The sequence below is a fragment of the Urocampus carinirostris genome, chromosome 1, assembly GCF_059441175.1.
Source record: "Urocampus carinirostris isolate Australia breed hairy pipefish chromosome 1, RoL_Ucar_1.0, whole genome shotgun sequence".
NCBI lineage: Eukaryota > Metazoa > Chordata > Actinopteri > Syngnathiformes > Syngnathidae > Urocampus > Urocampus carinirostris.
The window spans coordinates 41,269,962-41,290,982 of record NC_142349.1 but is presented as its reverse complement, the minus strand read 5'-3'; the positions used below and the strand labels follow the sequence as shown (position 1 = coordinate 41,290,982).

General features: G+C 38.6%; 1 protein-coding gene across 1 annotated transcript in view; it reads right to left on the bottom strand.

Annotated features, from left to right (window-relative positions):
- Positions 1-8,195, bottom strand: part of baiap2l1b (BAR/IMD domain containing adaptor protein 2 like 1b) — a 38,696-nt gene extending 30,501 nt beyond the window's left edge. The window contains exons 1-3 of the mRNA XM_088339234.1: positions 7,807-8,195; positions 419-494; positions 249-335 (exon numbers count right to left, since the gene is read on the bottom strand). Of these exons, the coding sequence (XP_088195360.1) occupies positions 249-335; positions 419-494; positions 7,807-7,857 (214 nt within the window). The 5' untranslated portion in view covers positions 7,858-8,195. The remainder of the gene's footprint in view (positions 1-248; positions 336-418; positions 495-7,806) is intronic.
- Positions 8,196-21,021: the final 12,826 nt, after the last annotated feature.

The following is a 21,021-nucleotide window of genomic DNA, read 5'->3' as shown; positions in this document are numbered from 1 at the left end:
TCTGTGTGCCATGGGATTGGCTGCCAACCAGTTTAGGGTGTCCCCTGCCCACTGCCCGAAGATAGCTGGGATGGGCTATAGCACCCCCGCAACACTACTGAGGATAAGCGGTGCAGATAATGGATGGATGAATTAAATATTACACTACTGGCAATAAATGTCTTAGGGAAGTACAAATTCTGAAAAAAATCTCCCAGCAACAACTTCACATTCAAGTATTAAAGGACTGAAAGAAAATGTAAATGTACCCAATTCTCTAGACACTGGAGACACCACGGCACCTTCTCCAATTTTAGCCATGGCATCAAAATACAATCTTCCTGCCAAGGTCATTGCTGTGGAAATATACAGGTTAACATTCATCACTAAGCACACATTTCATTGTTTGTCATTGTTTGCATTGTGTCAAAATGTTTACCTGCAACAGATTTCTCATAGTTCTTTCCCAGGTTGACCAAATTCCTTAGACCCGGGTTGAATTGGTCCATTACATTCTGAGGACAGAGAATTGGGAAAAAAGAACACAAATTTTGTTTTATGATTCAGTATTGGTTGCAGATTCCCTTGTTGCTTGGTGCAAATTGGTGCCCTTGCTTTGTTTTGAAGCAAAAGTAGAATCTTTTGTTTGAGAGCCATCAGATTTGATTTCAGAATATTCCCTGTTCAAATAGCTGTGATCATAATGCATCGTGAACTGTGTGTTGAGTTTCAGCCATTGGCAACTCTGCAGCTCAGAAATCTGAGTCTGCAAAAAGTGGATGCTAATTTCACTGAAGAGCTTTTCTGTTAAAGTTGGCATGCACACACAGTTCCACTATGAATGCAAAGTAGTTTTTATCAGTCTATTTACAGCAACCCATGTCCACTTTCCTGGTAGTTCCCTCTATCTAAACAAAGAAATCATGTTAAGAGGTTCACATATTATGTTTGGAAATTAGTAAAAGGGATCAATTGAACCATTATGCAGAGGTTTTTATGACTAGTCTGATCAGTGAGTGCATGAGAAGGTGAGTTACATTCTTGAAAACCTTGCAATGGAACACCCTCCTTGAGGACTTAGGAACACTGAACAGATATCAAATTATCAATATACCGCACAGAACAGTCAGGGAAATTGAAATTGTACAAATGTGATTCTAATATAATATGACTGCTGCCTGTTGCTAACTCCACCTATCTGTGTAATAATCTCAATTATGGAGCTTTTGTCTCTGGTTTGACTTCAGTACATCTAAATGAAAGGGCCACTCAAACCCAAACCCAGAAAGCAGGAAGCAATGAAAACACAAGTCGTGAGTAAGACGCCTTAAGAAACTTCCGATGACCTTTTGTCAATGAATGACATTTAAGCCGGGTCCACAAGAGAAAGCAGTCTTTAAACACGCTCATATAACAACATTCAGGATGGAAATGATTAAGTGGTCTTGCAATATAACCTTCCCAAACACATAGAAATAATTAAACCCGCAGACATGTCTGTGTTCCCACCAAAAGGTTGTGACACAAAACTAAAAATGCATGTGCAATTAGTTAAGTCATTTTTCTGGCACGTTATCGATTTTTAAAACCTGTTGCATGAAATACCAAATATACTTATCATTGCTAAATAATAAATAGATATATAAGCACTTTTGACTAAAAGTGGAGAACATTTAATTTCCTGCTACAATACATCCGAAAGGATATTCCCTAAGGTTTTATATTGTGGGAGTATCATGTAGTTTTAACACAGCGTTCTGGGTAAGATTGTGTGTGGAATGTGAGTTAAGTATTTTTCTGAGGTCTTTTAATTATGTGTTCGGTAGTCTGCGCAAGCATGCAAAGTGGGTCAGCCATCTTGGATCACTGATTTATGACAAAAATTCTGGGACAAAACATCAAGTTTTGTGGTACGCATTTCTACTTTGGGCTTTGAGTAGGACCAAAGCGTTTTGTAAATCTTAGTTGTGACCAGTTGTTGCCTGAAAACAGCAATTGTGATCTATTATTTGTAATAGTCAAGTCGAGTCATGTTTATTTGTATAGCCCTTAATCACAAAGAGTCTCAAGGGGCTGTACAGACCACATATTATTGGAAACCACAGACTTTTATTACACCATCACCTGATCTAAAACCTACATGAGGGCAAATAATACACAGATATTGTCAACATAAAATATAGTTTATTCATATGCTATAGAATAGAAGTGTGTTTAAAGCTTAGATTTAAAAACTTCCACTGAGGTTGCAGATCTTATCTCTGGAGGCAGAGTATTCCACAGCACCGGGGCCCGGATGGAGAACGTTCTCGAGCCTGCAGACTTCTTCTTGGCTCTCAGAGTCACAAGTAGACCGGCATTTTCAGAGCGAAGGCTCCGGACCAGAACATAGGGGGAAATTAAATCTGAAAGATATGAGGGAGCAAGTCCTTGCATGATTTTGTATACAACCAACAGAACCTTGAAATCACATCTTAAGCTAACAGGGAGCCAATGCAGGTTAGCTAAAAACGGGGTAATGTGTTTAAACTTTTTTTGACTTAGTTAAAAGGTTCGCTGCAGCATTTTGTACCAGTTGAAGGCTCTTGATTTTGGACTTCGGGAGACCGGAGAGTAGTGCTTCACAGTAATCGAGACGGGGGGGAAAAGGGGGGGTATAACAAACGGATTAATTATAATCTCCGCATCAGACAGCATAGGGTAAATTTTAGCAATGTTGCGAAGATGGAAAAAAAGCTGTTTAGTAATATTCTTAACGTGTATATGAAAGGACAGATTGGGGTAAAAAAAATGTCACCTACATTTTTGATTGAGACACTCTGGGTGATATTACAATTGTGAATGTTCAGAACCGTTTTTGAGAACAAGTCACGGCATTTAGATGGACCAATAACTAGCATTTCGGTCTTTTTAGAGTTGAAGCGCAAGAAGTTGAGTGACATCCATTATTTTATCTCCGTGAGGCAGGCCTCCAAATTTCCAGTTTAGTGTGGCAGATTCCTCCATCGGAAGATATAGTTGAGTGTCATCTGCATAGCAATGAAAACTGATATTATACTTGCGAATAATATCACCTAATTTGGAAGCATGTACATGCTGAAAAGAAGACGGCCAAGTACTGAACCCTGCGGAACACTACAGGTAACACTAAAGGGCTCAGATGTAATTTCACCATATTTAACACAGTGCGTCCAACCTGAGAGGTAGGATCTGAATCATAAGAGGACAGTTCCTGAGAGACTAATCCATCTTTCCAACCGTTCTAGTAAGATATAATGGTCCACAGTGTCAAAGGCAGCACTAAGGTCAAGCAGCAGCAATAATAGCTATTTTTATTTTTATTAATGGGTTTAGCCAATGGTTGTTTGATACGTCGAATGCAATCCACTGGTCGATCGCTGAGGTTGTACTTGATCACTGGGTGATATCAAAAAGTATCCTCTTATAATTGTAATTCGGTCACTTGATTGATACAAAGGCAGGCACACATGTCACACTATCGCCCATCCCATTGCTCTATTCAATTAAAGAGCAAGCATCAAACTTTCTGCAGATTCACTTTATAAAGTTACCAAACATTAAACTACACTACACCGAAATTTAGCACCAAAAATGGAAGCATTTAACCAAGAAGTATTGATCTCAGTGGAAATTACCTAAAAAAAAAGTTACGTCATGGATAAACCAGGGTAGTGCTTATTTAAATATTTGAAAATAAGATGTTCAGTATGTTTGTGTTGGGGAGATCATTTTGAAATGGTTATGTTCGAAGTAGGGGCAACACGGCGGCACAGTGGTTAGCGCGTGTGTGGCACGGCTCATGAGATCGAACCTTCCTGTGTGGAGTTTGCATGTTCTCCCCGTGCTTGCGTGGGTTTCCTCCGGGCACTCCGGTTTCCTCCCACATTCCAAAAACATGCATGTCAGGTTAATTGGCCGGTCTAAATTGTCCCTAAGAATGAGCGAGTGAATTGTCCGTCTCTATGTGCCCTGTGACTGGCTGGCAACCTGTTCAAGGTGTCCCCTGCCCACTGCCTGAAGATAGTTGGGATGAGCTCCAGCAATCCCCGCGACCCTACTGAGGATAAGCGGTGCATATAAAGGATGGATGGACGTTCGAAGTAGCAAACATTCTGAAAAAGTGTTAGCACTCCTTTGCATATTCTTGACAGTGACACTCCAAAGTGCCACCTGGGAACTTCATGCGTGAGTTTAAAGAAAAATGCCATCATCATCCCTTGCTGTGCACGGTTAGAGCGCCTATACAGTAATAATGGTGCGCGTTTTGAGGTGTCCTTGAAAAGTTTAAAACATAAACTATTCTCGAATAACTATGTGTTGGGGAGGAGTGATTTCACTCGCATGCTCGAGGTTTACTTTTCCTCTAGGATGAAAATAGTTTAAGTAAAAAAGGTACTGTTTCAAATACAGTCCAAATTCTGACCCCCAAAAGGATGCAAAAAAGAAGAGGTTACCCAAACGCATCTACGATAGACACGTACGAGTATGCACCACGGAAGCGGCTTGACAGGGGCTGCAATGATGATTTTAGCCTAAAGATGGTGTCAGCAAGCAGAATATTTTGAACATTTAAGCGGCACGGGTACATGGTCGGGGATTTTAACAGGAACACGGTCTGCCTTACCATTGGGTAGGTATCTCATGACGTCAAAATTGTTTGCAGAAATGATATGGTCTATACTGGATACATGTTTAATGCTATATAGAAAATTAGAATGGTGAAATATTTTACGTTTTTTTTCCCGCAAACCTGTCAATGCTAAATGTTCTTGTGTAATGTAATTATAAACAAGCTAGAGTAACACAAAAAGTGAATGCTGACTTCAAACAGTTAAGCAGGGTTGTAGTATCTTTGTTAGATACTTGGGATTTTATTTATTTTTTATTTTATTTTTTTATTTTTTATTTTTTTTTACACATTCTGTGCACCAGCTCGATAAAACCAAGCCATTCCTAACATCCTAAAGCACAGGTCAAAGTCAAATGGACAGAGGGCGAAATAAAAAAAAATGGCTACAAACCACGGGCCAGACTGATTGAATGTTGAATATTTTTTAAATGATGCAAATAATTTTGTGGACCTAATTGAACCCACTGAAAACATGACACCTATTTTCCAATTTGATCAGATAAATGAAGGAATATTGTAAGTCAGTAATCTTAAATTTTCAACAGGTACAAAAGACAAATTTCCTTGATATAATAGACATAAAAATATGAATCCCTACGTATAATACAATAACGAATCAAAATTATCTCTGGTGCAGTGAAAACACCTTCTCGCGGGAAACCTCTGGCCAGAGGGCCTCCCTTTGACATAGGTGTCCTAATGCTTGGTGACGACTCATGTTGAAAATACAGCGGCATATATTTTTAAGTGCAAGGAATAAATACAAGGAAAGTTTCAAAAAAAAAATAATACAGATGCAGGTAGAATGGGACAATCGACTTTACAGATTAAGCAAAGTTGAAAAAAAGATCTGCTTCCAGAAAAAGTCACAATCCAAAATTAGAAAATGTTTGAAACAAATATCCAATGAAGGTAGACATGAATTCTGACTGTTTTTGACTTATTTTCACAACATCAAGAGAAAAAACAAGTGTGGGTGTGTGTTTATAGATATATATTACAAGCTGCATTAATATTTTGGTACATTGTTTCTCAACCAATGTGCCGGGGCACACCAGTGTGCCGTGAGAGCTTGGCTAGTGTGCCGCAGGATATTTGCCCAATTTTATCTTTGCAAAAAGAGCATGGCAGGGTTCAGTATACTGATATTTGCTTTCTTACAGTGATCGGCTGAAGTAACTGTAACATCCATATCAGTCGGGTCAGCAGATTACTATTTTATCTTTTTATATAAATTATTATCTGCTCGTGATTGAACTGTGAGGAAATGTATTAAATCTTTTCCAAAAAGTTGTTTAAGACTGCACAGCAAAAAATAGTAACATAAATCAAATTAAGTACAAATCTTGCACAAAATGTAGAGGATTCAAATTATAGTCTTATTTTCTTTTGAAAAAGTTAAAACAGCAAACATTTTGGCTCATTTGGAAGGTGCTGTCTGAAATTTGGAAATTATCTTCTTGCTGATGCAGTCTTCTAGCTTCAACCATCATTGCAGCCTCTGTCAAGCTCAAGTATGTGCAATTCTTAGACGCACTAGAATAATCTCTTCTTTTTTCATCTTTTTTGGGGGGTTTGAGTGGCGTTAGGACTGCATTTGAAACGGATATTCTTACTTTAACTATTTGCATGCTAAAGTAACAAGAGTAAAAAGACAAGTATTAAATCACTCTAAACCCCCCTAACCCCTTTTTTTGCTCCCTAAAATGTTGCGCGCCCCGAAAAGCGTTCCTAAAAGTCAGATAAAAGCAGATAAGGGCTGTGGGAATAGAGGCTCTTTGAACTCAGTTGGAAACTGTAAACAAATAATTAATAGAATAACCAGGGGTGATTTTAGGTTCGGAGCTTTGAGGGTGCTGAGCGCCCAGAGTCAGGCTGATATTATTATTATTTTTTTCCCCCCATTACATTAAAATGATTAAGGATTATTCAACACTGTTCAAGAATGTGACTTCCCATTTGCAAACAGGTTTTGTGTTTTACTTCATAGTTGTTGTGGGTAATGGACCTTCATATGAACATGGTGCCTGTTAACAGAAAAAAAACCCTGAAAATCTCGACGCTGGTCATGACAGGATCACCACAAACATAACTTACACGCACGCAACAATTACAGTAAGCTGATCACTGTTGCATTCTTTATTGCAGCTAAAATGAGAACTAATATCTGTTGATAATAAAAAGGTCACGTTATGGACAGCGCCAAAATAGTTGTTCAGCATAACCGCTGGTACATCTATTTGATACGCTCACCAGAGCATCCACAGACTCCACCGCTATGTCGCAAGTAGACCAGTCGAGGAGCGGGGCGAGAGTTGCGTTAGGAATCAAATGGCAGTGGAGTATTTCGGACGCTGCGTTGTTCACATTTTTTTTTGTTTTACTCATTTTTATTTTGTTTAATCAAGAGTTTTCATCATATTTAAGCCTATACCGGCCGTTGTTAAGGAAAACAAGAGTTTTACAAATAATTTGGGGGTGCTTTAACACCCATCAGAACGGGCTGGTTACGCTCACGGAAGAAATGGTTCTACCTTCAACTTCTTAAGGACACCTAATTCGATGCACCCCACTATTTAGGTAATATTTTTGTGATTTGTCTAGATTTTTATCTATCTATCTATCTATCTATCTATCTATCTATCTATCTACCATGGTCATATCGCTCAAGAGGGGTGACCGACAGCAAGACAAACACATACAATAACAAAGAAAATAAAAGGGAAAAAATAGCAAAAAAAAAAAACCACAATTTTTTTTGGACCATGGCCAACCTAATTGCCCAAACACCCAAACAAGTTAAGCACCTCGGCACCTAAATTGGTCTGTTGTCTAGATTAGAGCACATTAAAGCACATCAAAGCAGGTTAACATATAGTAAGATCCCAAATCACAGCGAAATGATTTACCAACGTAAATAACTTGTATTACTTCCTTGACCACAATGGCCATAAATGATATGAAAATATTGATACTGTCAATTCAGGCAATATAATAATTTAAAGTTTTAAAAAAACAAAAACTCGTACCAGAAATTGATTTTTAACCATTTTGGACTTATAAGAAAAAGTTAGCCTCGTCTCAATAAATGTTGGTTAACATTGTTTTAGAAGACTTGAATAGTCCTTCTTTCCTTTCTTGCGTGGGCACACCTGATGTATTCCCAGAGTACCAACCTTGTATGTACTTTCCGTCAACTTGTTGACTTCCTGCGCGCTCCTCGACATGTTTCAAATCCTTTCCGACAACGATGGAGAAAAACAAAAGAACACCAAAGCGACGTTTGCCGAAGTCCACGCTCACTCGTCAGCAAGAAGGGAAAGAAAACGAGGGAGAGAAAAGGTAGGCAACCTTACGGTCGATCTAAAGTCCTCATTGCCAACAAATACAGTGAGACGGGGTCATATTTGGCAACGACTCAAAAAATGAAAATAAAATGAAGAAATATGTCCAGAGGTGGGAGATCCGGCTGTGTTGGGTTTTGTCAAGCAGGGAGACAAAACTGCTGCTAAACTTGTTGCAGGTTGCTTGCCGAATTTACTGAAGAGGAGGTGAGAGGAGAGATGTGTCGTTCGTGAACAAAACGGCTTTAAGAGCGAGTTTGTGGAAGTGAGCGACGGGAGCCGGCCCTCCACCTTTAAGGAGCCAGTTCCTGTCGAGACGCGTTTATACTCGACTTATTTTTTCAGGGATCGAATCTTGTAGACTATATATTTGACTTACTTTTTTCTTTCATATTTCATAGCTTACTTCTTTTTACTTTTTTCCTTGCGTTTTTCTTTTTTTCTCTGCCTTTTTTTTTCTTCACAATTGTTTTCCTTTTCTTCTTTTCTCTGTGTCTTTTGATTAATTTCTTGCTATTGTTACTTTTTTGCTTTCTTCTTATTTGTTTATTTTTTGCTTTGTTTGTCCTCTTCTTTTGTTGCTTTTCTTCACTATTTTTTTCATTTTACTTACTTTTTTCTTCTTCTATTATCGTTTGCTATTGTATACAGTTGTGTCTTTTTCTTTTTATGTTTACCCCTTTTAAGTCATTTCATTATCGGTAATAGAAATCGAATTGGTAATCGATTGATTTCATTAAAGCAACAACATCAATCTGAAGTGCCTTTTGGGAGTCGAAAGAGATGACTCTTTTTAATGAGCTGAGCCGAAAGAGACCGAATTCCAATCACACAACTGAGAGGTTAAAGTGATTTTTATCAAGAGGGTCTATGTGCTTCCGGTCATTGCCTTCAAACTAAAATATTAATCATAACCTTAAAGGGACATTGTGCACCATTTAGCGTCCTCTAGTGCAGCGTTTTCCAACCCTTTTTGAATCAAGGTACACTTTTATTCATAAAAAAGTTCCGAGGCACACTGTCCGTCGAAAATGTTTGAAAATTAAGTTATGTCAAATATTTCACTGTACAACCTCATAATATGTAATTAGTTAATAAAAATAAGAAAATAATACTTAAAATAAAAAAGAATGATGTGTTTTATATGTTTTTATTTTTTTACAGTGCAATCTTTAACCGCTTTGTTAAACAAATTAAGTTATTAAATGTACTGTGCTACTTCATGAGCAGATAAATAGTATACAAAAAGTATATACAAATCTACTGCCACCTACTCATATGGATGATTATTACAGTTCCTTGTCCGAAGAAAGAAAAAATACTGAATAATGGCCTGATTTTTCGGAAAGATAAAATTGGGAAAAACACTGCTCTAGTGGTAAAAAAAAATATTTTGATTTTAATTATAGCCACAAATACATGACCTAACATATACAGTAAATGTATATAAAATACTCATATTAGATCAAAAATGTGTTTTTATTTCACGTATCGTGAGGATCACCTCAAGGGATAATTGTCTGCCATCTTGCTGCCAAGGGTACCCCCAAAAAACAAAAACTTTGAGTAAGGATGGGCAAAAAAAGGAAGAGAAATTATGCTGTTAGGTCACTTTGAGTCTCCGTAGTTTGTATTTTCCCTTTTGCTTTGTAGCAATGGGCGGTTTGACAGAATATTTATTCCTTTGAAAACAAGTGCCAGTTATTTTTTGCTACAAAAGTAAGTAGCTTACAGAGTTTGTACTTCTTTTTAAGTTTCAATAATTACATTTTATCATGAGTAAAGTAGACTAAGTGGCATATTTACAATAATACGCATCCACACTGAATATACACGCGCACAAGCAGGTATTTTGACACGTGCCCATTCTTTTGAAAATAATATTTTAGTATTTTTTTAATATAACACAAGGCGCGACTACTGTGATGTACTTGGAAAGCCAAAAAAAAATGTAAGAAAATGGAAAGTGCGCTCCCTGGAGGCGAATTGGCACAATCACGCCAAAAGCTGATTTTTTTGGTCCATAAAACGAGGTTCATTATTTGAAACGTTTAGTTTCCACGGGAGTGAGATTACCGTGCAGATGACATAGCAAAGGGATAACATTTAATTTAATGAATTAGCGTGTTACGAAAATGACATAATAGCACACGAAAGCACCACACGCAACTTGTTCCTGAAAACTATCAATTAAACAAGTGGTTTTATTTTTAAATATTAGATGTTGTTGTGCCAATATTATTTTTAAGCATTAACTTCTCAACGGCAAAATGACATGGGTTGGTCAAATGAGGTGCGCCACATAATTGCTCCAGAGTCTAGTCTTAGTCTACCACTAGATGTCACTAAAAGTTAATTTACAGAGATCGATTCGCTCAAACTATTAAAACAGGAATGTCAAACTCAGTTTTTCTGAGAGTGCTGGATCCAAACTTTATGTTCTCAGGTGGGCCAGATCAGGTAAAAAAAAGGTCAGCGCCGAATATTTTGCATTGTTTTTCAGTAGTATGCTTTAACTGTCATTTACCCCACCCTAAAAAATATAATCATAAAGGGGGCCGTTGCTAGACCTTTGGGTGCCCCAAGCACAGATGCTTTATGGTGACAGTGACAGTTTCCCCCGGGCACGCTAGTTTCCTCCCGCGTCTGCAAACACGCATATCAAGTTATTTGGCCGGTCCAAATTGTCCCTAGGTGTGAAGGAGCGAGTGAGTTGACTGTCTCTGTGTACCCTGCAACTGGCTGGCAACCAGTTCAGGGTGTCCCCTGCCCACTGCCCAAAAATGGCTGGGATGGGCCTCAGCACCTACATGCTTTGTATGAGGACAGGATTGATATCAAAACTGGATATTGACTTTAAATAGGACAAACTAGACGAGAATGAAACTGGAGATCGGTATTAAACAGGACAAAATAGACGGGAACAATACTGGACAGCCGGAAACACAGGCATGGAACCGGACAGAGCCAAAACCCACGTCTTGCGGGGCAGAGGTTTGTTGACGGACTGACAAAGGGAAAGTGAGAGCACTGAGCTTAAATAGGAGGGAAGCCAATCTGTCAACGAGCCGCAGCTGGCGCTGCACGGGCGGGGCCGATTGGGTGCCATGGCAACCGTGACAGATCCTGGCCTACAGACCGTATTTTTGACATGCCTGAATTTAAAAATAATCCCGTTTAATAAAATGTATGAATTGTGAATGAGATTTGAAATTGGATAAATCCTCACCAGTTTCGAATATTTAATCTGTGATTTTGATGTGCACGATAATAGCCAAATATACTTCAGGCAGCTTAGTTGATTTAACATTTGAAGTTCCACCTCAGGAGTGCTCCCTGCTGAGAAGTGACACTGCAAAAGAAAGTGAAACCTCTTGGGGCGTACCAGGCATGAATGCATGATAAAAGTGTGTCTCATATCTAAAGACTGCACCCACGTCTTCACTTGCATATTTATATAAACCTTTGCCCACACTTAAGAGTACAAACGAGCCAAATACGCAACCAGAGCCCTTGGAAGATGATAAATATTGTGAATTATTATTGTGGTATGACCAAAAATACAGAAAAAGTTATATTGTAATGTTTAAATGAAAATGCAAACAAGCAAAGCTCAATATTCGCAAAGTAATATAAACCCTGTTTAGGGGTGGGAAATACTGGAAACTTTGGTATTAATCCGATCTAAGGGAAGACAGGGCAGCATCGATCGATACCGATCCGATATGTGCTTGGAAATGTCATCATTGAATAATTGAACTTCTCCCCCCTTGAGTAAGTAAATTATTATGATAAACAATAAACATCAATAATGTGAATATTATTATTATCTATTACAAAAGTTTCAGAACAAGAGTGAAGAGAGTCAAACCAAAAAAGAAGCATCAAACTAAAATATAAATATAACAAAAAAACAACTGTGGAAAACGAAAATGACCCGAAAACATGCTGTTGAAACTGTCCTTTTAACGGGTGAAGGAAAATTTGGCATTTGTGTGATTGGAAACTTGTGCCCAGTTCAAACCCTGGTTGGGGCCCTATAGTGGTATAGGAGGTAGGAGATCCTACCAAAAGCAGCAATGTAACGAGAATAGAAATACAGTCTAACAACATCAAAAAGACAACTAAAATACCTTCCGTTACACAATCAAAAACAAAAAGTCAATAGTGTAAATAAAGTGTTAATTTAATTGGATCGTATATGAAAGTTACAATGCATCTTAACACTTACGACCCTATAACAACATTATAATAGTGCTAGTTAAAATGGAAAGACAAGGGTCAGTATCGATGGCAAGCCAATAGTATCAATCCGATCCAATTACTTGCTCAGTATCGATAATATTTGGGTCGATCCTCCCACCTTTTCCCCTGAAATGTTAAAATGACCACAGGTGGAGATAGATGTCTGCTATTATTGCCAAGTTTACGAATTTATCTAGTTAGGTACTGAATTGATACACTATCAACTTTTGCAATACTGCGCATTACCTCCTGGTGACGTTCTGAATTTAATAACATTTGAGTTCAACCTGTATTTCGTATGTTAGAAAACAGATTCCCAGTGATGCAATACGGAGCAAAACATTGCATGCCGGTACATTTGCAAGGGTTCTACACGGACCTACTTCAATCCTTGTCTGCATTTTACGATCTATCGCCCATTGTTGCGCTTCTCTCGTCTCCGGGCTGTGCCATAGGTTATGTCGAAGTCTTACACATGACAAGAAAAGGCCACTTGACTTTACAGCGGATCTTGAGTCCAAAGCACTTTCACATGCTGCTACGTTGACGGCATCGCTGACTCAAAAGCATTTTAACCTTCAAGGATTTGGCACTTGTGTTTTTTTTTTTTACAGGCCCTTTACAACCAATTACGTCAAGCTGGGCCAAGGACATCCAATTCAGAGAATTTTTATTCCAGTAATTTCTTTATACAACATTCAGACTATATTTTATTACATCGGAAGAGTGACGGTAACATAACACAACAAAATAAAGTCCCTGCTGCAGATGTATGCCTGGGAGAACATTTAATCAGACCTGCAACATAGGAGCTTATTACTTTCCCTAAACTACTTTTTAAATGGTGTTGTTATACACTCGGTAAACACAATCTGCACCAGGAATTGAATTTGATTTCATTTCATTACTGTTGTTTGTTGTACTTTATCATTTTGGAATATTTGTGTTAGCAATCCAAATAAGCCACATCTGGTCTGTGCCTCCCTCTGTGAGGACTTAGTCCAAAGCAGGTGAGTTAAAAGAAAGTAAAATTAAAAAAAATATACGAATTGTAATTTGATAATTAAAAAAAGTCAATTTTTAAATAAGCAGTCTTCTATTATGTGTAAAAACCTTTTTAGATACCTTCAGTCAAAATGAAAAATATAAAAATTGTCATGATTACTGATTCGGGACACCTGTGGCTGTCCCGTTGGCGCCGACAGCCATGGTCGTTGACTGGCTCCCTGCCACTTTTTAAACCCCCCGGCTCCCTGCTACCAGTGTCAGACCGTCCTGCGAACCTATGCTTTCACCTAGGCAAGCTCTGTACCTTCCGACAATCTCCTGCCCTGTTTTCACCTGCCTGATACTTGTTGCCGACCTGTTTCTTGACCCGTTTCTGCTCTGCTCTTCCGTCCCGGCCATCGACCTGTTTTGCCCTGTTGCCTGCCTGATACCTGTTCCCGACCTTTTTTCTGGACTCGTTACCGCCCTTGCTCCCCTGTTCCGGCTATCGACCCGTTTTCTCGCTGCCTACGACTATCTTCGCTCGCGCGGAAGTGCCACTTCCGCGTTCCTACCATCAGCTACCCGTGTGCGTCGATCATCGGATCGTGGAAGCAAGCACTGCCCTCTTTTCTCAATAAAACTAATAAAAACGAACGCTATTGGGTCCTGTCTCCGTTTCTGGCTTGTGACAAAAAACAATGTGTCTCACCTTTATAAGCTTTTTTTCTTTTTTAAATAAGCCACATAGTTACTGCTGAATTATTCCTTTCATTGGTTCTCAGAGCAGCATAGCCTGGTTTCATTTATAGTAATCGCTCATTTTTCATTGGAGTTACGTTCCTGAAAGAACTGCGAAAATGCGCGAAGTAGAAACATTCATTTTTTACAATTTTTAGACAATTAAATACTCTAGCATACGATAAAACCAAAGAACAAACTCTATTTACAGTATCAAGCTTTTCATATCAAATAAAAGTACTGCACTTTATGGAGTTTTTTTTAAAGAAATAATTTCTGTCCTGTCAAATCCTATTTTAAATCATCAGTGTGAAGTAACGACTTCCAATTGCAATGATTAGCGCCACCCACCGATTTCCAAGAAATTGAACGGAAGAAAAAGAAAGATTGTTATAAAAAATAAAATTACAAAGTGCAGTCAAACAAATAGCGACCTAAGTGTATGTTTTAGCAATACCAATAATATTGATGCAGATAACTTACTGTAGGGCATGCTCAAGTGATCTGTAATGAACTTGTTGTGTGCGACATGACGTCACACACAACAATCCTGCCGCTGGGGCATACCCGGAGTTCTTACAGCTTAAGACTTTTAAAGACTTAATGCCTTTTGAAATCAAATTTAAGACCAAGTCGACCCCCACAATTAGACGAACAAAACAAAAAACACAAATATTCCTTACACACAATACATTGTGCCTCGTACACGTCACCTGGCAGAACTTATAGCCATAGAAAAAAATGTTGGTCCGACAGCCACTTCTTATTAAATGTACACTTACCAGGCATGGTCCAAAGTCTGACAGAGGTTGCTAGAATTTTTGTGGGTAGACCTAAGACGTGCGTCTGGTCTGTAAGGCCCGACTGAAACCACATGACCGTTTTGATAGCTCCGGTATTGTGTTCACGTGATGTTGCCACAAAAGTAAATCGTAAATTATTAAAAAAAAGACAATTGATAAATGTTACTAAATCTTTTTAGGGCTATACAAATAAAAATGACTTGACTTGACTTCAAACAAATATAAATCTTGGCAGCACGGCGGATGGGTGGTTAGCGCGCAGCCTCTACGGTACTAAGGTTCAGGGTTCAGGTCCAGCTACCGTAACCTCCCCGTGTGGGGTTTGCATGTTCTCCCCGTGCCTGCTTGTGTTCCCTCCGGGCACTTCGGTTTCCTCCCACATTCCAAAAACATGCATGTCAGGTTAATTGGCGGGTCCAAATTGTCCCTATGTGTGAATGAGCGAGTGAGTTGTCTGTCCCTGTATTCCCTGCAACTGTCTGGCAACCAGTTCAGAGTGTCCCCTGCCCACTGGTCGAAGATGGCTGGGATGGGCTCCAGCGCACCCGCGACCCTACTGAGGATGAGTGGTGCAAATAATGGATGGATGGAAATATAAATCTTATTAATGTGTTCAGTTCACTCCTATCTTTAGTGAACTGAACACATTAATAAGATTTATAAAAATTTTAATTTTTTTAAAAATTGGATTCAGGACATTTTAAATCCAATTAAGGCCATATTTTTAGAATAAAGAATTCAATGCCTTTTAAGACTTTTCAAGGATCCTCGGAAACCCTGATACCATTGCACAAAGGGGGGTTTCACCCTCCCTGTAGCAGTGTATTTCACTGCTAATCTGAATGAACCACTACTTCCTGACTCTCCTCTTCAGCATTTCCTTCTTCTGAAGTCTGCGGTGCATGTGTGTTTTTTCGAGAACATAGTGATATGCAGATAGTGTCCATCCTTTTTTTTTTGTTTTGGCAAAAAGATCCGTTCACGCCGACATGTCAACATTAATCCCATTGGAGAACTGCAATGAACGCCTCATCAAAGAGTTGCTATTTGCTATAGTTAACAAAAAACAAAATCGTGAGATAATTTGCACATATGAAATATAAATTCGGCAAGCTGTTTACGTACGTGTACATATTCAATTACAATGTTATTGACGCACAGGTAGAGATGAGGCGGAGTGACTGTTTAGCCAATCCGAATACAGAACACAAGGTGGAATGAAAGTCCGCGAGGTAACAAAACCGTGAAAAGTAAAGTGCAATACAGGAAGGGATTATTGTATATGTATTGTATCTAAAGAATGGAGATAGCTTTCATTTAACATTTACTTTATTGCTGATCATCCTCAAGTGTAAAAAACAAATTTGTATTGACCATAAACAAATAGAAAAAAGTGGTGGGTGCCACCTAGTGGCACATGAAGAATTGCTAAATGTAATAGGTCTCAAAAGATTTTTTTATGCGGATGCATTTTGGGAGAAGAAAACATAGCTATTTTACAATTTCAAACATTGTTGGAAATGCGAATACCATCATAGTATTGCATCACTTTACTATTGTTTTAAATAATACTGTGCGCTTTAAATATATCTTACAAGTATTCCCCAAAAGCTGGCGGTCTCTATGAATTAATGGATGCTCAAAGTTTAACAAAAGAGCATTTTACTTTACCACTTAGCCACCCAGGAAAAAAAAAAACATGTATATAATAACATACCTGCCCTTCATGAAGAGTTGGTGATAGGAGTACATGCAAAAAAATAGGATCCGTAAAAATATTTATCAATATGTAACAAATGACCAAAGAGAGGATTTAAGACTTTTTAACTACCACTTAATGAGTATGTCTCCAAATGAGGCAGACCAAAAAAGGGTATTAATTTGAAATGAAGAAATAATTTAAAATTATTTACAACTTCTTTATGCCCCACTGCATTTCTGCTTGAATTACAATACAATTGAATACAATAAATAATTATTTTGGTCTTGTTGACACTCGGTTCTGGTCCCTGTTAGTAAATGCTTAATGGTATCTAACAAGTAAAAGAGACCAAATATTTAAAATTTGACAAGACCGTTAAGTAGGACAGAAGCTTTAAACAGATTTGTTCTGTTTAGAGCTGTAACACTGTAGAAAAAGCTGCCTTTTCGTGTGAATGAAGCTTTGACAAATAATAGCAAATATTTCAGAATTAGAAACCCACCCTATTGAGAAGATTATTCTGATTTTAATATTGGACACTTGCAAAAGAGGGCGGATAGGCTGCCAGTTTGTTTTTTTGACTATTATTGTGCACTATTGTGGGTTGTTTTGACTATTATGAACTTTTTACATCATTGTCACTTTCAGCCAATCATATCAGCCACACTCGTCAGGGAAGATTCGCTTTTGTAAGATATTTAATCAACAGAAAGGGCTCAGGGGAAGGCTTACAGAACAGGTTGGAATTTCTTTTTAGAAGTTTGGGCTCCCCTGTTCTCCTTGCAAGTTCAAAATCCACTCATTTCTTCCTTGTTTATTTTGAGTGTCTACTAACCTTTAGAATGATCACTTATAAAATGTAAATGTATATATTTTTGTTGAGAGTTGATTGCACACGATAGTGTACCCTGGTATCATAGCATAAGTGTACTGTATTTGTGAAAGCTTATTGGGACTCCAGAAAGAATAACAGTCAAATAATGACTGCTATGTGAGATTCTAACAAATATGCATTAAAAACAAACAATGCTCATCATACCCATCCATCCATCCATCCATCATCTGTACTGATTATCCTCAGTAGGGTAACGGGGTGTTGGAGTCCATGCCAGCTATCTTCAGCAGTGGGCAGGGGACACCCTGAACTGTTTGTCAGCCAGTTGCAGGGCACACAGGGACACACAAGTCACCCATTCACACCTAGGGACCGATTGGACCAGCCAATAACCTGACATGCATGTTTTTAGAATGTGGGAGGAAACCGGAAACCCCTGCTGGCACGGGGAGAACATGCAAGCCCCGCACAGGAAGGCCAGCAGCTTGATTTGATCTCATGACCTCAGAACTGTGCCGCGGACGCGCTAACCACTCATCGACCGTGCCGCCCGCTCATCATAACCATGTTGATTAAATCTTCTTTGAGTATTGCATGTTTCTACTCGGTGTTTCTGACAGTACCCATATGTTGGCCAAATCTGTTTGGCAGCTCACAAACGCTTCAGATCACTGTGATAACTCATGACACTATTTTCCTGAGAGTACCCAAATGTTAAGCGTTTGTTTGGATTACCTGCAACCTTGTAGATTGATCCAAGTTCTCCATTTAGACTCAAACCTTACCTCAGAATGAATGCTTTCAGTGCAAATGTCGACTACCGTAGGCACACAAGTCCCTTGTGAGATGCGCTCTTTTGATCAAACTAAAGTGCACGCCCACACATTTTGTCTGAATGAGACATGAGCTGTCATTTTGATACAAAGGCTGCCTGGGGACCTTGATTCAGACTAGCAAAAAAACAACTAGTAGCCACCAACATATACATTCAACTCAATCACGGCTGTTTTATTACGACGAGGAGCTTAATTGCTCATTGTACAAAATCTTTCCTAGGGAATCAATGATGAGTTTATTCTGTTTTTTTTTAATATTGGACAAATACAAAGGAGATTTCATAGGATACCAGTTCCTTATTTTGACTATTATTGCGCACCGTTGTACATTATTTTGACTATGACTGCACATCGTTGTAGGTATCGGCCAATAATGTTGCTGTTCTTTGATTTTCCACACCCTTTTAGGGGTAATCTGTTTCTTTTTGTATACTTGAAGATTTGATAAAAAGAGGCGGATTATGGAATAGCTTTAGGAAGGGATGGAATTATTTCATCTGAAGGCCTCTCTCCTGCTAGTCCCTGCAAGTTCAAAACCCAGTGACGTCTTTTTTCCGTATTTCGAGTGTTTACTGTAGTTCAAACCATCTTCTTTTGAGACATTACAACAACGTAAACAGGGTTGGGTAGGGTTACTTTGACTGGATTACTTTCAATTACTTTTGGATTAATCCAATACCAAATATGCTAATAAAAGACAAAAGAAACTAAATATGAATAAAATTACTAAATTTTGTGCAGGCTTGGAATACATGGAACGGCAAAAATGATGTTGGAAAGCTGTTTGGATTTATTTTCATTTTGTTTCAGTCGCATTTTATGTTAGTTTTGCCGGAGATCAAAGAGATCAAAGCCAAGAGAGAAAGCTTAGGAGATCAGAGAGATCAAAGCCAGGAGAGAAAGCTTACCACGTGTTGTGAGTCATAATTTTATTCATATTTAGTTTATTTTGTCTTTTATTAGCATATTTGGTATTGGAGTAATCCAAAAGTAATTGAAAGTAATCCGGTTAAAGTAACCCTACCCAACCCTTAACGTAAACAAGTGCAGAGTGCAATCGTTGCGTTTGCGTTTAGAATTGGGAAATTTAAGATGAGTATGGCAGGCCTTTTTAGTTTGAGTTTAGGGCACAAGTGGTGCAAAAGCAATTTCGATATATTTTGTCAAGGTTGGATTACATTAAAGTGGACATCGATGAATTGTCTTGCCCATGGCACTAAATTACTCTGCTGAGGCACATCCATTATCATCTCAAAGATATTTTATTAGCTCGGATGCATGGCTGCAAGACAATCTCTACTTTCCAGTTGCCCACACCACTACATGGTTCCACCTGGGAGGATCTTTGCATGTGTGAATAGATTTCAGGTTTGCCAGTTTACTATCCGGACCCCTGTAATTACTCTTTGCTGAACTGCAAGGACCGTGTCGGCCTAAAAGTCCTTGGATTTGAAAGAAGCTACTTTAATTGTCATTCCATCCCACAACGATTTCACTATACAGAAGAATAAAAAAAGGAGAACATATTTTATTACTTGGAAGTATTTTCAAGATACTATCAGAGGAGTATTGCAAAGCAGCACGTTTTAGCTTGCCTCAGACTTGTTCCTCCTACCTCAGCGTATCTCATCTTAAGCAACATATATAAAAAAGTTTTGTTGCATCAACAGCTTAAGTTCATGACCCACACCGTCCACTCTGTGAGCTGACAAGGCTGTTTGTAAGCAAGAGTCCGCTTGTTGTTCCTCCTCCGTGAGATACGGCTCCCTCTCAAACGATAGAGCACAAGTTCCGAGGCGGGAATGGTACAAATTTACTGCATCTTCGCTGAGCAACCTTGAAAGTCGAGTGGAACTACTGAGAAATGCTGTATGCATTCAAGCATTGCAATTGTAACTAGGTTACTTTTAGGCAGCATGGATTTTATTATTAGATTGCAATTGCTTTTCACATTTAGTATCATGCTATTTTGTCATTTGTTTAAAGTGCTTCTCATATCTTTTCCAACGGGTGAAAATAAATTGGCTCCGAGAGGAAGTGAAAAGGCCAAGATGAGGTCAAAAGGGCCAAGTAATTTTGAGGAAAACATAAGAGCACTATATGAACACTGTTAGAACACATAAAGTTTTCTTATATGTAAATCTTTTGAAAGCAGTCTTGTGTTTTCAAAAAGGCCACTGCGATGCCATATCTACAGACGAGCCAACACGTTAGTCCTGTTACACGGTACTTACACACTGTTTAACCCATCCGATCTGCACGGGCTGAGGACAACATCGATTCCCTTTGCCAAAATCTTGAAAAAGATTAAGTCTCCTCTCGCTAGGCAGTGAGACACATTTCAAATCCCCAGCAACATCGTGAAAATGTCTCTCTGACTACACCAGATCAAATTGATGGAGCCACATGAGGCTCATGGTCTTATAGGAAGAAAATTTTGAACCTGCTGTTGGGTGAGTATGTTCAGGGTTGGCAATTTTAAAAATGCTGACAATAAGAACTGTCTGATAGACCAGTGCCTATTAAGCTTTTTAGTGAAATGCCCGCTGTTAAATATTTTCAAGCTAAGTACGATGGGTGACATGTTACCACATATCAGAGGTTCGGGGTTGAATTCCAGCTACCAACCTGTGTAAAGTTGTCTTATCTGAGTGGGTCCCAAAGTAAGATGGGACAGACTCCAGTAATCCGGTGATACCTAAGTTGGAAAAACAATCAATCAAGAACTCAGACAGCTCAAAGTTTTCATGGTGGGTGATAAGTTTGTTTTGTTTTGCATATGATTTCAGTTTGTCTTTTTCACGATTATCACACCCTGTTGTTCATTGTTTGGACTATCATGAACTTTTTACAGCATTGGCACCAGAGGCAAATAACGTTGCTGTTCTTTGATACCAA